The 17,551-nt window shown below is 47.5% G+C and overlaps 1 protein-coding gene across 3 annotated transcripts in view; it reads left to right on the top strand.

Moving 5' to 3' along the window:
• Positions 1 to 12,113: 12,113 nt before the first annotated feature.
• LOC105473201 (podoplanin) overlaps positions 12,114 to 17,551 on the top strand; it is a 36,716-nt gene continuing 31,278 nt past the window's right edge. The window contains exon 1 of one of the 3 annotated variants that reach the window (XM_011726856.2): positions 12,114 to 12,421. In XM_011726856.2, the coding sequence (XP_011725158.1) occupies positions 12,355 to 12,421 (67 nt within the window). In that variant the 5' untranslated portion in view covers positions 12,114 to 12,354. Of the gene's footprint in view, positions 12,422 to 12,640; positions 12,666 to 17,551 lie in introns of those variants that run through there. The other 2 variants (XM_071100435.1, XM_071100436.1) reach the window with 2 other exon arrangements.

The following is a 17,551-nucleotide window of genomic DNA, read 5'->3' as shown; positions in this document are numbered from 1 at the left end:
AATTTTTACTTCCCTCGCAGCCATAATAGCTGTACTTATTCTTGTCAGGTGCTGTGTCACACCATGCATCAGTAAATAAATGCAGAGGCTCATAAAAACGGCACTCACTAAAACCTCCCTTAACTGTCCTCCACCTTATGCAGAGAATCTGCTCCTTTTAGAAAAGCAAGCGAAACAACTAAGCCAAAATGTGTTGTTAAAAACAAAAAAAAAAAGTTTGAAAATAAAGCTGTAAGGAAATACAAGGGGAGGGATTGTTAGATGTGAGTTCTAAATTTCTTTTCAAAAAATTAATATGTCAGTGTGTTCAATTCTTTGCCTTCTACTTTTAAACTTTCTCGTGACAGACTGGATGAAGAAAATGTGGCACATATACACCATGGAATACTATGCAGCCATAAAAAAGGATGAGTTTGTGCCCTTTGTAGGGACATGGATGCAGCTGGAAACCATCATTCTCAGCAAACTATCGCAAGAACAGAAAACCAAACACCGCATGTTCTCACTCATAGGTGGCAACTGAACAATGAGATCACTTGGACTCGGGAAGGGGGACATCACACACCGGGGCCTATTATGGGGAGGGGGTAGGGGGGAGGCATTGCATTGGGAGTTATACCTGATGTAAATGACGAGTTGATGGGTGCTGACGAGTTGATGGGTGCAGCACACCAACATGGCACAAGTATACATATGTAACAAACCTGCACGTTATGCACATGTACCCTAGAACTTAAAGTGTAATAATAAAAAAATATATTTTGGGGGCTTTGACATTTAGGATAATAAAAAATAAATAAATAAATAAATAAACTTTCTTGTAAGGCAACTTTTTTCCATTACCTGCTCCACCCTGAATCATTCTGATCGCCTGCTCCACCCTACATTCCAATCACCTGCCCCACCCTAACTCATTCCAATTGCCTGCTACCTGCTCTGCCCTGACTCCCACCAAAGCACTCGGTCCGCCATTCTCTTTAAATTTGCCAATCGGCTGGGCGCGGTGGCTCACGCCTGTAATCCCAGCACTTTGGGAGGCTGAGGTGGGTGGATCACGAGGTCAGGAGATCGAGACCATCCTGGCTAGTATGGTGAAACCCCGTCTCTACTAAAAATACAAAAAATTAGCCGGGCGTGGTGGCAGGTGCCTGTAGTCCCAGCTTGGAGGCTGGGGCAGGAGAGTGACCTGAACCCAGAAGGCAGAGCTTGTAGGGAGCCGAGATCACTCCACTGCACTCCAGCCTGAGTGCCAGAGCAAGACTCCGTCTCAAAAAAATAAAGTAAAAAATTAGCCAGTCGGAATTAGTTTAGTCTGTGCAGTCTAACCCTAGCCAATAGGGGAATGACACAGCAGCAGGGGCCACGTGCGTCAGGAATAAGAACCTCTTCCCCTCCCTTGTCCCAGTGTACTCTCACCATTGTTTCATCTGTAAAGGCGCACCCTTCTATAGAGAGGTAACTTGCCTTGCTGAGAACTAAAAAGAAAATTTTATATTCGAGTGGCATTTCTTTTGCGGCACCGAAACTTTATATATAACAAGATTAACAATAATAATAAAATAGAACAATTAACATATCAGTATCAATACTCTTGTGCTTTGGGGGCAATTATTAAGTAAAATAAGGCTGGAACGCAAGGACTGCAATACCACGACTGTCAATCTGATCACCCAAGATGGCTACAAAGTGACTTAACAGGCAGGTAGCACTGACAATGTGAATATGCTGGACAAAGGGGTGACCTTTGAGTCCTGAGACTCAAAGACTTTGGTGTGCTGAGAGAAAGGCAGCACAATAACACAGGATTTCATCACGCTACTCAGAAAGGTGCACAACTTAAAACTTATGAGTTATTTCTGAAATTTTCTATTTTTATATATATATATATATATATATATTTTTTTTTTTTTAATTAAGACACAGTCTTGCTCTGTCACCCAGGCTGGAGTGCAGTGGTAATGGTATAGCCTCTGCCTTCTGGACTCAAGGTATCCTCCCACCTCAGCCTCCGAAGTAGTTGGGACTACAAGCATGCACTACCACACCTGGCTAATTTTGTTTGTTTGTTTGTTTTGTATTTTTGGTGGAGACAGGGCTTTGCCATGTTTCTCAGGCTGGTCTGAAATGCCTGAGCTCAAGCTATGTGCCCACCTCGGCCTCCCAAAGTGCTGAGATTATAGGCTTGAGCCACTACACGCAGCCCTACATTTGATATTTTCAAACCGCAGTTGACTACAGGTAACTGAAACCTTGGAAAGCACAAGCGTGGATAAGTGGGGACCACTAAATCACCAGGACTTACTAGATGACTACACATTTACCTATTATTCTTTCACTTAGAGGTCCTTAGGTTAATTGAATATACTCAAAAAATGGTTGAGAAAATAAAGACATTTCTAATCTCAAGAGAACTTTGCCAATGCATTTAAATAAACTGATTTTATCTTATCACATGCTTTACATTTATTTTCTTTCTTTCTTTTTTTTAATTTCAGATGGAGTTTTGCTTTTGTTGCCCAGGCTGGAGTGGCGTGATCTTGGCTCACTGCAATCTTTGCCTCCTGGGTTCAAGCGATTCTCCTGCCTCAGCCTCCTGAGCAGCTGGGATTACAGTCATGGACCACCACACCTGACTAATTTTGAATTTTTAGTAGAGATGGGGTTTCTCCATGTTGGTCAGGCTGGTCTTGAACTCCTGACCTCAGGTGATCCACCCGCCTTGGCCTCCCAAAGTGCTGGGATTACAGGTGTGAACCACCACCCCCAGCTTCTTTCTTTCTTTATATGTGTTTTAGAGATGGCCTCTCAGTATGTTGCCCAGGCTGGTCTCAAACTCTTGGCTTCAACCGACCCTTTGAGCCTCCCAAGTAGCTGGGATTACAGGTTTGAGTCATGATACCTAATTTACATTTATTTTTAAAAAACCCATAAAGCTGCAAACTTTACTTATTGAAGTAACGGCAAATCTCTCCCATGACACATAATTGTCAAAGCCAGTCTTTATCAAGTCATATTTTTTTCTGTCAAAATTCTAACTTTGTTTTCAATTCAAAATAACTTGATTATTATTTGAGGCAAGGTCTCCTCTGTCACCCAGGTTGAGTGCAGTGGCATGATCTCAGCTCACTGCAACCTCCCTCTCCTAGGCTGAAGCAATTCTCCCACCTCAGCCTCCTGAGTAGCTGGGACTACAGGTGTGTACTACCATGCTCGACTAATTTTGCATTTTTTGTAGAGACAGGATCTCACTATGCTGCCCAGGCTGGTCCCAAACTCCTGGGCTCAAGTGATCCTCCTGCCTCAGCCTCCCAAAGTGTTGGGATTACAGGCATGAACCACGGTGTCCAGCCCACAATAACTTATTATACACCTTCTTGAGAATTCTAACAGCATCTGAATTCTAATTCTAACATGGATACATGGATAAGGCTGGGAGCCTTGGCCACGAGCTTGTCTCCTGTTTGAAGTGGTTGCTGCAGCCTCCACGGTTTCTTGTCATTCTGCCTTTGCTTTGGTCTTTCAGGGCTCTCTCGGCAGCAACACATCTGAGTCAAGAGCCAGGCTTTGGAAGAGGTCAAGTCATAAAATTAAAATTGTCACCACTCTCACCGTCTGAATTCAGAATAACCCAGTGTGGGTCAAAATATCCCAAGTGTTTCACACTTAACAGAATATCCACGCGTGTAGAAAAGAGAGAACAACGCTCTCCTGCTGGCACCGTAGGGAACTCTGGTTAAGGGAGGCTGCGCATACACCGGTATTTCAAATTGTCCCTTAAATGCCCTTAGAAGGTTTTTGACATCCCTTAGGCAATGCACTATTCTAGGCTTAAGGAGGACTGAGAAGTTTGTCTTTTTTTTTGAGACGGAGTCTCACACTGTTGCCCAGGCTGGAGTATGGTAGCACTATCTCGGCTTACTACAACCTCCACCTCCCAGGTTCAAGCGATTCTCCTGCCTCAGCTTCTCCAGCAGCTGGAATTACAGGCATGCGCCACCACACCCGGCTAATTTTGTATTTTTAGTAGAGATGGGGGTTTCAACATGTTGTTCAGGCTGGTCTCGAACTCTTAACCTCAGGTGATCCACCCACCTCGGCCTCCCAAAGTGCTGGGATTATAGGCGTGAGCTACCGCTTCTGGAATCTCTTGTTGAGGTCCCGAATCTGTTTTAATCAGTGTTCAGGAATCTAATTCAAATATTCAGAAGTTTGTCTTTGCATAGCAAAGTGGAAGAAGAAACAACGGGATAGGGAAGCAGATCTGTGTTGAAAAGAACACACATGTTAGAATTTGGAAACTGATGCCCTTTGAACTTTCCTGTGTGCGTATGTGTCGCCTGGGAGGGTCGCGCTGCCTTCCCGCTTGGAAGACTGCTGCTCTACTCCTTTTATTTTTTCTCAGAACATTCAGCACAACCTCTCCTTACCTTTTTTATTTCTGCTCCTATCATCTGTCTCCCACACTGATTGCAAGAGGCTCAGAAACCAGGACCTGGATGTCTTGTTCCCTGCCACGTCCATGGAGTCTAGGACACTGTCTGGCACACAGCTGATATTCAATAGATAGTTGTCAAATAAAAGAATAAGTAATCGGTGTGGTAGCTCCCTGCTGTTGGTGCCAGTAATAAATGTGTGATCAGGCTCCTTGGCTCTGCTAAAGGAAACAGTTAAATATCCCCAGTAACGTCTTCCAGAAACTCCCTTGTGTCTCTCGCCCATCTCCAGAAACTCTAAACAGGCTGCTCCCATGTAAGGAGAGTTCCGCCCTCTCCAATGCCCAATTCCCCCTCGCTAAAGGCAGCTTCGAGGCAAGGGCTCTGGAAATCGGATGCTAACACAAAAGTTGTTTTCTTCCAACTTTATTAACTTTTAAGCCTTTTCCTGTTTTCCTGTCATGGTCAAACCCACCTCTTGGCAGCCACTGAAGTCTGCATATTTGAATTAGATTCCTGAACAGTGATTAAAACAGATTCGGGACCTCAACAGGAGATTCCAAAATACCAACAAGATCCCGACTATTCCAAAGGGATTGCACCCATTGGAGGGAGGCAGAGTAGGGGCTCACCTGAGGGCCTCATGGCCTCCTCTCTGGAGAGGGCACCGTCTGTGCCAGGAATAGAATTCCAGGCTGGGACGGCATGAGACTTGTGGCGGTGGTGGTTTGCTGTCATCACCTCAGCTGGCAGGATGAAGGGAGAAGCTGCTCTCATCAAGCCTCCAGCAGAGCGAGGCTCCCGGGTAGCTGTTACCAGGGACGCGTGGAGACCTTACCACCATCATTTTCACAAGCCCAGTTTCCACCCAGGGAAACTGAGCGAAAGAAAGGCTGGGACTGGGATCTGCGAGTCCACCACCCTTCCAGAGGGCAGGAAGGTAAATACCAGCCTCCCTCCTGCCCTCCCAGTCTGTCCCTGAGTGACTTCCCCGTCTCCCACACTGAAACACACTCATTCAGACTATTTTCCAAGCAGAGTACTGAGTCTTCATGATCAAGGGCTCTCTGAACACACCAATGAAAGGAGCTTTCTGTGTGTATTGGTCTGAATTGTAAAAAACAACCTCCCCAATGCTTGTCTGTCCATTAAAACTCAGTATTAATCTTAAAAAAAAAAAAACAGAAAACCTACTCCGACTGTGTGCTCCCAGCCCATTAAACACCTTGATGACCATCAGAGATACCTGACTCAAATTTGATGCATGAGTCCAGCCAATTTTTTTTTTTGTTTTGGATTGAGGGATGGGTACTTCGTAAATGAGCAATGTGTTGTTGTGAAGAAAAATTACCAATGGTCTGAGCGAGTTCCATTTTTGCATTTCTTTGGTGCAGCATGGAGCCCAGCATCAGATGTGGAGTAAATAAAATGGGGTGTCTCGCCTTCCCTACAAGGGTCACGTTCACCCCCTTGACCAGGTCGGTGCTCTTGGTTCTCCTGGAGCATGTGGTGCTCACTTTGTACACACGGCCATGTCCAGCAGCCGGGCCCAAGGCTTCCCCAGGATGACATACAACACAGGAGCCTGTTGATCTGCAGAGTTGAATGTTTTCCTTTCTGCTTCATGCAAAAGCCCCATGCTTTTAATAGACCAGTGGAAAACTAAACGTCGCACCTTGTTCCTTGTCCTGAGATGCCGCAGGGCCCCGCCACAGCCACAGAAGATGCAACTGGTGAAGACTCAACCTTTCCCTACCAAGTGAATGGGTAGAGCTGCCCACTGAGGGGTAAACCACATGTGACATCTGTCAGATAAGAGGACAGAGAGAGGGTGACTGGCTCAAGCCAGACTCAGGAGACATCACAGCCAGCAAATCCTGTTTGATCAAACTGAAGTATGAAATGGATGGGACAGGCGCAGTGGCCCAAGCCTGTATTCCCAGCACTCTGGGAGGCTGAGGTAGGCAGATCATGAGGTCAAGAGATCGAGACCATCCTGGCCAACATGGTGAAACCCTGTCTCTACTAAAAATACAAAAATTAGCTGGATGTGGTGGTATGTGCCTGTAGTCCCAGCTACTCGGGAGGCTGAGGCAGGAGAATCTCTTGAACCCAGAAGGTGGAGGTTGCAGTGAGCCGAGATCGCACCACTGCACTCCAGCCTGGCGACAGAGCGAGACTCCGTCTCAATAAATAAATAAATAAAAATAAAGTATGAAATGGGTAAAATGTGTCTTCAGCAGCCCCAGGCTTTCTATTTTTGTGCACTTACTCCTTGGCAGTATCCAAGAAACGAATACCCATGGTACCTCATCGAAACATCCTCCTGGGAAAGGGAGAGAACCCCATACACGTCAAGGTCTGCGAGACTGACTGTGCTAACTGTGTGTCCTTCCCAGGTGTACTGGCAGCCTAAAAGGGATCCTTAGCTATCAGTGAGTTTGCAAGGACGAGGGGAAGTGTACTGAGATTTGGGGAGGTGCTGGCAGGGCTCTCTCAGCAGCCCCCCAAAACACAGAAGTCACTTACTTGTTTCGTCTTTGGCTGATTGTACATTACATGTCATTGACTCCATCTCCAGCCTCAGGCTGGGCTGAGGTTCTTTCATGGTGGAGGTCTTCCGGCAGGCTAAGGAAAATTACAAACTTGACTTTCACAAGTATTTATGGAGCAGTGGTAGAGGCAGAGGCCAGAGACAGAGAGAGAGATAACTCCCAAAGTGAAGCTCCTGGCTTTGGGAGCTTAGGATATCATCAAAGGGGGCAGACAGACAGCACAGCTGGGAACCTTTGGGCTCAATCCTTTAACTACAGTGGGGTGGGGTGAGACAGCCCTATTGTTGGGAAGAGATCCAGTTCCACAGGGTTACAGGGCAGGGGCCTTCAAATGTCAGATACACACAGATTTCCCCAGAAGAATGCCAGCAAGGGTAGGTTCAAGGGGGTCAATTTCCAATGCCTCAATGTTCTTAAGTTTTCTTCTATTTTATAATTTTTCTTTTTGGTAGAGACAGGGTCTTGCTTTGTTGCCCAAGCTGGTCTTGAACTCCTGGTCTCAAGCAATACTCTTGCCTTGGCCTCCCAAAATGCTGGGATTACAGGCATGAACCACTGCCCTGGCTCCTAAATTTTCTTTTCTTCTTTTTTTTTGTTTTTTTTTTGAGACGGAGTTTCGCTCTTGTTGCCTGGGCTGGAGTGCAACGGCGTGCTCGGCTCACCGCAACGTCTGCCTCCCAGGTTCAAGTGATTCTCCTGCCTCAGCCTCCCTAGTAGCTGGGATTACAGGCATGTGCCACCACACCTGGCTAATTTTGTATTTTTAGTAGAGACGGGGTTTCTCCATGTTGGTCAGGCTGGTCTCAAACTCCCAATCTCAGGTGATCTGCCTGCCTCAGCCTCCCAAAGTGCTGGGATTACAGGCATGAGCCACCGCGCCCGGCCCTGGCTCCTAAGTTTTCTACTGAAACTTCTGGGAGAATGTAGCACCTTCCCAATGACCCATCCCCCATTTACAAACAAACAAACAAACAACAAAAAAAGCAGATTCTTATCCATCCCGTATCTTATTATGGAGCATTTCCTGGGATGAAAAAAATCTCTTTCGTCCCAGGTTGGCAGCGTGAAACTGTGTTTTTCCTTGTGTCATCCAGAAAACCACCAGGATGGCTCATATTAGAAAGGCTAATATTAGTGGCGATGTCAGTTTACAAACGAGGAAGAGACTGTCTCTAGCTGGACCAAAGGTGCCCTCTTCAAACACAGCAGGTTGAGTTTTCTGCCTTCCAAGGCCTGTGTTCACATTTAGCAGGTTTGCAGGGAAGGCTGTCCGTTCACATCAGGGAGCCAAGTGCCTGCACAATGGGTAAACATACTTGTAACTTACATCCCACGTTCACTTTGGAACGGGGTTTTAGTTAAAATGAGGTGGCATTTGGTTCTTTACATCAGAATGTGAACTATAGGACACAAAGACAGTTCGTACGCAGCCTCTCTTAACTGCTGAAACTGGCTTGAGGTGTGCAGTAGCTTATCAGGAGAGAATGTTTGTAAAGCTGGTCCTCCGTCCAGTCAGAGTTGTAGTGGTCTGGGTTATAAATCAGAATTTTGTTCCCACTCAAACCCTTAAGTGTGTTCCTTTCTCCTGGGCCATAGAGCTGCCTTTGCTATCAGAGATTCAGTTGGGGATACCTCAGCTCTGGAACATTGCATATTGACTTTTAAAGTTATTATTATTATTATTATTATTATTAGAGTTTATAGAGTAAGGGTCTTGCTCTGTTACCCCAGCAGGAATGCAGTGGCATGATCATAGCTTACTGCAGCCTTGACCTCCTGGGCTCAAGTGATCCTCCCAACTCAGCATCCTAAATAACTGGGATCACAAGTACGTGTCACCACACCTGGCTAATGTTAGTTTTATTTTTTATAGAAGCAGGGTCTTGCTGTGTTGCCCAGGCTGGTCTCAAACTCCTTGCCTCAAGTGATTCTCTTGCCTCTGACTCTCAAAGCACTGGGATCACAGGGGTGAACTACCACGGGTTGGGGGGCTGGCGTCCCATTGTGTGTTGAGAAGCATCTTCCCGGCCAGATCAGCCCAGGCATCTTGGACCAGCTCAGCCAGGTGTTCGCTGGACGATGCAGAGGCCTCGGGAAACACAGATAGCTTGAGGAGACCCTGACGTGTCATCTCCAGCATCCACCAGGGTGGAAGGTCCCAAACTGGCAGCTCTGGTTCAGCTCCTCATTCCACTGTGGATCCCCCCACTTTTGGGGGTCCTCTTGCTTCCTAAAAGCAATTTACAGACGTGCCCAGTCCTGTAAGGCACAGGCACAGTACTAATAAAAGGCTCAACTCCTGCTCTGCAATAGAAACGCATGACCGCACAGCTCCCACTTTGTAAGATCCCAGACAATTTGCACGGTGGCCTCTAAACCCACAGTCCTCAAAGCGCAGACCCAGGACCAGTAGTTTCAGCATCACCTGGGAACTTGTTGGAAATGCAAATTCTTGGACCCCACCCCTTACCTATTGAATCAGCACTTTGGCAGTGGAGCCCAGCAGCCTTGCCTTCCAGGCAAACAAGCCCTCCAGGTGAATCCACTCTCAACCTCACTTGTGTAGGAAATGGGTATCAAGTTCCAAAGCCAAGGGTTGTTTTGGGGCTGAACGGAGGTAGTGCATGTTTCCTGGCAGGAAGGTAAAGGCCAGTTTGTAGCAGTTGCTGTTATCTCACCAGTAATGCATCATGGTTCACTGCTACGGCTTTCCGAGCTCAAGCTGTTTGCCAAGAATGGAGGCATATACTATCCTTTCCCTCTTCCCCTCAGCTGGGCGGGGTCTCATGCTTCCAGATCCCCTGTGTTTCACTTGAGCTCCTTTAGCTAACCAAGTCTCACTGCTCATATTCCTTCTGTCGTGACCTGCTCGCTCTATCTGGTATCCAGGAGGGCAACTTCTTTCTTACCTCTGGTCTTCAGGTTCCCCCTCCCAAGACCCAGCCTCTCTCCCTAGATTTTCAGACCAACAGCACCCAGACCGATCCACAAACTCCTTCATCCTGTCCCCTCTCCCCACCCTAGGACCCCCAGCTGAATGCAATTCCTTATTACCGCCCACTCCTCCACCCTGATCAAAAGGTCATGTGACCAACCTTCTAGATTCTAGACACATACAGGGGTGCGGGATAGAAGGCAGGTGCCCTTGAATCGTGACCTAGCCTCAGCATCCCTCTAAATTAGTTGCACGTAACCCAATCTCCCCCACCTAGGTTTCATTGTGTTTCAATCTTTTTTTTTTTTTTTTTTTGAGACGGAGTGTGGCTCTGTTGCCCAGGGTGGAGTGCAGTGGCGGGATCTCAGCTCACTGCAAGCTCCGCCTCCCGGGGTCACGCCATTCTCCTGCCTCAGCCTCCCGAGTAGCTGGGACTACAGGCGCCCGCCACCTCGCCCGGCTAGTTTTTTTGTATTTTTTTAGTAGAGACGGGGTTTCACCGTGTTAGCCAGGATGGTCTCGATCTCCTGACCTCGTGATCCGCCCATCTCGGCCTCCCAGAGTGCTGGGATTACAGGCCTGAGCCACCGCGCCCGGCCATGTTTCAATCTTTTAAATAAAGCAGGCCATCTTTCTTTCTGAGTGTGACCTTGGAGTTACACATACGCAAAATAGATTTGCATCTATTCTTCATCTAACAGGCTCAACAGACAATGCACAGTTCCTCCTGTCAACAGACATTATTGACACTAGAGTCATAAAATGCATCTCCAAGATGGGGAAGTCAGTTCAAGAAAGATTATCTGTATCACTAGTTTTCTCCTTCCATTTCCAACCCCTTGGCTCTAGGGGTGTTGCCCCCACCCCTCATCTTCTTGGTTCAGGGGCTCAGCTCCTGTTTGTAGCCTCAGGACAAGATGTTACCAGGGAGATCTTTAGAAATGCAGAATCTCTCACTACCCCACAACGGAACTGCACCTGCATAACCAGCGCCCCAGGTAGATCCGGCTGAGAAGCTATGATGAAGGGTAAGGTTTACCAAATGTTCCTGGGGACAAGTTCTCCTGCGACACTGGTTTAAACTAGGAATTCCCAAAAGGTCTGATTAATGAGTTTGGAGTGGAATCCAGGAAACTGGGTATTTAAAACAATCTCTCCTGCGATTCTTAGATAGTAAATTTATAATGGGGAGGAGTCAAAGATAAGCATCTGAAAACAATTTTCACCCAGTGTGGCGCTTCGAGACAGCGTTACGTTCTTTTGTTGAAAGGAATTTGTGGCATCTGGGAGTGGAGCAGAGACCACTTCCCAAACTCCTGTTCTTCTTATTTATTTTTTTTAATTCCAACAATTCAGAAGGAATTAAAGTAAAAGACGTAAGTTCTCCGGTTGCTGATATCTGGTACCTGAGATCAAGGCAAGATTGCTTAAACCAGTAAAGTGAGGATTATGGGGGCAAACTCAGGAATAAAGAGGGTGAGCTCGGCCTGGAAGGGGACACAGGTTTGGCGACCAGATGGGTCACCAATTGGCCCGGCCTAATCCAACTGCGCACGCCGGTGGGCCACAGCATCGCAGGGCTGGATCTCCGGGTCGGGAGAGGCGGATGGAATTCAGCCTCTGTTTCAAAACTGCCAAAGCCACCCGCTCTGCCAAACTCCCCCACCAGCCAGCTCTGCGACAGCCCTCCGGAGCCCACCCGCTCCCGTCCCCGGGACAAGGGCGCAATTGACCAGCGCGGGCAGCCTCCGGCCCACCCAGATGACGGCCAACTTTTTTTTTTTTAAGCCATCAAATTCAATATTTACAGGCACAACCCCATGCTTGGTTCTAAAACTACTGGCCACTCAAGGAACAGTTTACTTCTCACTTCTGCCCATAATAAGAAAAACAGACTTGTGCCTTGCTCTTAAAAGAAAAAAAAAAAGAATAATAAATATAGGTTTTTAAAAATTTATATATAAATTTTTTAAACCCCGTTTGTTGCATGTGGTCCCTTTCCCTCCTGTTGCTGAACAGAAGAAAAGCCTATTTTGCCAGGGCCCACAGTCCTGGCGGCCCCCGCAGCTGCGGCCCTGTAACTTTAAACCTGGCCTGAGATCATCGTTTTGGCGCCGGCCAAACAGAGCCCGAGGGCGGGCCTAGCGCGCCCGGACGGAGACCACCTTGCGGCCGACCCCGCTCCCCCGCCTCCTCGGGAGAGATAAATGCTGACTCCGCTCAGAAAAGTTCTCAACTGCAAAGTTTGCTGTCCGGCTGCCTGCGGTCTGGGAAGCTCGGGCACCCTCCCGCGCCGGGGCTCCTGCTTCCACCGCTTCGGCCCCCACCGTCGCGCTCCTCCAGGCTGGGCCTGTGGCCGCGGCGCTTTTTAATCTTCCCCCAGCGCAGAAACTTGCTGCTCGGCCCCTAGGAGAGCAACTCAACGGGAACGATGTGGAAGGTGTCAGCTCTGCTCTTCGTTTTGGGAAGCGCATCGCTCTGGGTCCTGGCAGAAGGAGGTAAGACCCAGCGCAAGTGGCTTCCTGCAGTCGCTGATGGGGACGAGCGAGCAGAGACTTGCTGGAATGCCCGGGCCTGGTATTATTCGAGGTTGTCCAGGGGAGCGCGGGGGAGCTGAGGGTGTGTGCGTGCCAGGCGGCTCAGCGCCGGAGGAGGAGAGGCAGCGGCTTAGCCGGTGCCAGGTCCCAAAGACGCAGCTGCGCGGGTGTGCAGGGAGGAGCCCCGGAATCCACAGGCTGCGAGGTGGGCAGCAGAGGGGGCCTCCCTCCGAGTGGGCAGCGCCAGAGAGATCGGGTGGAAGGTTCACAGTAGGCAGCCCCGCTTGCTGGCAGCAGTGCCTGGGGTTTCCTTACCATAGGGCGGTGTGTTGGAGGAATACGCACGCCTCGGGAGAAGCTGGCCCCATAGAATCGGGAGGGACGTTCAGGAGGGCTGGGGCCAAGAGGAGGGTTCCCCTCTCTGCGGTGGCCCTGGTCCCCCTTGAGACTACCTAGTCTGGTGCCCTGCCTGTTGGACGCCCTCAGCACCCCATCACTGGACTGGAAGAGGCCTCCTTTATCCTCCTTAGAGAGGATGGTGTGTGTGGAAAGGATCCAAGTGGAGGCTTCCGAGCGGTATGAGTGCATGAAGATTGTTACACGTTATGAACGTTGAGGTTTAAGTGGGTTTGAACCACGTGTTCATCTTGGGCAACAAGTACAGTGGCTGAATGCCTGTTGCTGACTCCTTAGGCTTTAAATGTATTGGGTCCCATGTTGGGGTGGGGGCGTCCACAGCTTCTATTCTCCTTTGTCCGCTCCTGGAGCCTTACCTCTTCCTGCTGGGTTGCTGTGTTGGTGGTCTCCGTTGACATCTGTCAACATTTTGTTTCTTTTCTTGGGTTTTTATTTTTATGTTTCCTCAATAGAACACATGTTCCGAAGGACGCAGCTTACATCCAGCCTTGATTCCCCACAGCCGAAACAATGCCTGGCACATAGTAGTTGCTCACTAAATGTTGGTTGAAGGAATTGTAAGCTAATTCGTGATCTTTGGGGCTGGAGGTTGCTGAGCTGTGCTGTGAAAAGTAAACATTTTCCAAAAATTGAGGATCAACGTAGGCCTAGGCCCAGAGGAATACTTTTGGAGAGGGAGTGGTTTGCAGGAGGGGTGCTCCTAACCTGGGCTCCTACAGTTGTCCACACAGACAAAAATACCCAATCTCAGGGAAACGATAGAGTGTACTGCTCTGTGCTGGGCTGTCTGCTTCAAAGGGACAGAGCAACTCTTTTTATAGGGGCCATGGGTTATTCGTGGCAGTCCTATCTTTGGAACTTCTCTTTCCACTGGAATATATACAGTTCTGTATTTTCAGTTACATTTCCTTTCTGGCGAGACAATGTGCAAATGACACCGTTTTGTGCTCACCAGGGCAAAGTGAGGGAGTGCCCTCACTTCAGCATCTCAGCCCTGCTAAAGAAAAAGCGGCTGGGTAACATCCTTTGTTTTTGTCCAGGGAAGCTTTAGCTGTGATTCTCTTCAGCCAGCTCCTGAATGTCAAAGGTACTCCTAAAAGATGGCATTAAAACCGAAAAACCATCGTTGGTGCTGGAAACTCCACTACTAAAGAAAGAAGTGGTATGGGGGGCTGGCTGAGTGAGGGTGGGTGCTGAGTTGCCTGGCTGCCAGAGGAGCAGAGCCCCAGCAGGCTTTTTGTCTGAGAATAATGAGCGAGGCGACTTGAATATGGATGAATAACATTACTGAGGGAGGCTATAGTTGGCTTTTGTTGGGGAGCTGGGCTGGGGGGTAATTACGGTGATGAATTTTATGATCCTTTTCATAAGATCCTGCGCCCTACTGGCTTTCCCTCCTCCAGCGTTATAATCTGGTTCAGTTTTATAATCTGGTCCCATGTGTCATCTCTTTGGGTGTTAGTGGATTCAAAGGAGGTCTGTCGTCCACACATCTGGCGTTTTCTTCCTTTGTCAGGCCCCACCCTCATGCTGAACTTTCATCGGGAAGGCACGTTTTCGGGGCCTCTTCGTTGGACAGTTTATTTTGTGAGATTCTGCAAGCTGCTGCTCGCTGCTAACCCACATGGGCTTTTCCGGGACCAATCCACCCAGGATTAATCATGCGGCCAACAAATTTCCCTGTGATTTCCCCGAAACGCTTGCCAGTTTGGAGGCCCTGAAATCCTCATGAGTTGTTAAGAGTTTTTGTTGCACTGAAGGCACTTAATAAAGATCAGGTCTGTTAGAGGCTTTGTGAGGGCGGTCTCTGCATTGCACTGGTGTATAAGATCCAAAATAGCATTGAATATAGAAAAGCACAATTTAAAAAGTGTGTCCAGGCATGAGAAGACTGAGTCTGGACGTGGCCGAAGGAACTAAACCCCTGACTTTCTTTGGCTTCTGTAAAATGAGCAGCACCCGAGGGACTCTACACTGTAGAATTATAAGGACCCCAAGCCTTGGCGTGACAGTGGAGGGTCAGACCAAGAAAAAAGGACAAGACCATCCTTCCATTCCCATCGCCCGCCACGTGCTAGGAATGTTTCTAGCTACCTCTTTGGATCCTTGTAACACCTGTAAATTACATGCTCTTATCTTGGAATATACCAGAACTGGGTTTGAAAAATAGGTCTAACTTCAAACCTCAAGCTCTTTTTACTACACTACTCTGCCATTAAAAAAAAAAAAAAAAGAGAGAGAGAGAGAGAAAAGAAGAGCTGGGCACAGTGGCTCACGCCTGTAATCCTAGCACTTTAGGAGGCCGAGGCGGGCGGATCATGAAGTAAGGAGTTTGAGACCAGCCTGGCCAATATGGTGAAACCCCATCTTTACTAAAAATACAAAAATTAGCTGGGCATGGTGGTGTGCGCCTGTAGTCCCAGCTACAGGCTGAGGCAGAAGAATTGCTTGAACCCGGGAGGCAGAGGTTGCAGTGAGCAGAGGTTGCAGTGAGCCACTGCACTCCAGCCTGGCAACAGAGCAAGACTTGGTCTCAAAAAAATAAATAAATAAACAAAAAATAAAGAGGTTGAGCTTGAAATTAAAGGTTAACCTCACTTTAAGCCCCTTAAACATAAAAACAAAATTTTCTAAAGATACGAAAATTCTTTCCCATTAAATGTTCTTCATAATATCCTTTTAAGAATGAAATTGTCACAATACATTAAAATAGGATTGATTTATTCATTCTGCAAATAGTTATTAAGCGTTTCCTGAGTTCTTGGTGTGTTACTAGATGCAGAATTTGAACTACATGCACTTTTGAGAGAGGCACACCTCACATTCTAAAGTGTGCCCTGCAGTCCTCACCAGCAAGGTAATGAATGTGCACTTTTAAATTCCATCGGCTTATCTGAATATTTGTCATATTTCTGGCTTTGGAGAGCAGGCATGCCAGGTTATAACTTGTGGAAATACGACGGGGGGAGGAGGAGGGAGCAAGAACTGAACTACTCAGGATTACCCTGGTGAAATTCATTTGACGAATCTGAATCGAACCTGTAGGGCTCTTCCAGGAGGCCTTGCCACTCTTGATGCCCCAAAACCTCTCAGGGAAATACCCGGTGTGCACGTCTTATTGAAGAGAATCAACTGATGGAGGGTGCTGGACACTTCCAAGTGGACAGTTATTGTGATGAGTCTTAGGATTCTCATTTGCTGGGCAAGAGATAAAGCTCTGTGATTAGGCATTTTATACAGGGGCTGTGAGCTAGAGTCCCGGTAGGGAATAACTGGAATTCTGCCAGTTCCATCCAAGGCAGGAAAACAAGGTGACCGTTTCCTTCCCACATGTCTAACCCCAGCGCCCATCCACCAGCCTGTTGGCAGCCAGCCAGTTGATGGCAGGCTCCCCTGAGTGTCGGCCGAAAGAGGTAGGAGGGCTCACCCTCCTTTTCATCTGGCTTAGTGTCTTTGCCTTGAGAATTGCTCAAAGATGGATTTGTCCTTTGAGGGGAATCAAGCTAAGTCCAGGGGGAAGTACGCAGGTATGGCCAACTCGTTCATGTAGTTTTTTGAGGAGCTGAAAGCTGACATTGTGAGGCAATGCTAAATTTAATGAACCAGTTCCCCCCCTCCCCACCAAACACACACACACATCCGGAAAAAGATGTGCTCTTGACCCCCGTCCAGAGGGGCCGGGCCACAAAGTGTCCCAGGCAGTAGAGGGAGACCAACCCTGAGCCACTGGGGTAATAATCACCATTGTTAATATTTGCACATGTACAAATGCCAGTCATGCAGAGTGTAAATGGGAAGCAGGAAAGGGGCATGCGAGAATATTTTTAACATGTTGATGAGAACAGGGCACTTCCCACAGTTCATCAGGGTGTCTCCATCCAGGAGAACACAACACAACTTGTATTTAAAAAGCTGCAATACAGCAAATATTGTCCTGCCCAAAAGAGAAGGGAATCCATTTGCCTTAGAAGAGGAGAAGAAAGAGAATTTGCTGATGTTTAAACCTTCCCTGCCCAAAGAATTAACTGATTTAACAAATATTTATTATTATATCTATAATTATATATACATTCACAAGTAAATATATAATATATAAATATACAATTATATAAATTCATATACGTAAATGTATATAATTATGTAAAAATTCATATGTAAATACATATATAATTATATATAAATTCACATATAAATATATATAAATTCATATATAAAAATATATATGTATATGTATATTTTTGAGACAGGGTCTCACTCTGTCACCCAGGCTGGAGTCCAGTAGCACTATCTTGGCTCACTGCAGCATTGACCTCCCGGGCTCAAGCAATCTTCCCACCTCAGCCTCCTGAGTAGCTGGGACCACAGGTGTGCACCACCACACCCGACTGTTTTTGTATTTTTAGTAGAGATGGAGTTTCACCATGTTGCCCAGGCTGGTCTCAAACTCCTGAACCTGCCTTGGCCTCAAAGAGTGCCAGGATTACAGTTGTGAGCCGCCACACCCAGCCAGCAAATATTTATTGAATAGCTACAGTGTAAGTCAGGCAGTGGGGAACAAGGCAAACCCTAACCCTGCTTATAGTAGGGAAGGTGTCATGTGTGGTGTCTGGGGCTATTCTGATCTCAGTCAAGGTGGTTCTATGATGAATCAGAGATCTCTGCTTTGTCACAGTC

Source organism: Macaca nemestrina, chromosome 1 (assembly GCF_043159975.1).
Source record: "Macaca nemestrina isolate mMacNem1 chromosome 1, mMacNem.hap1, whole genome shotgun sequence".
Lineage (NCBI taxonomy): Eukaryota > Metazoa > Chordata > Mammalia > Primates > Cercopithecidae > Macaca > Macaca nemestrina.
Note: the sequence above shows the minus strand (reverse complement) of the source record. Positions and strands in the feature narration are given on the sequence as shown.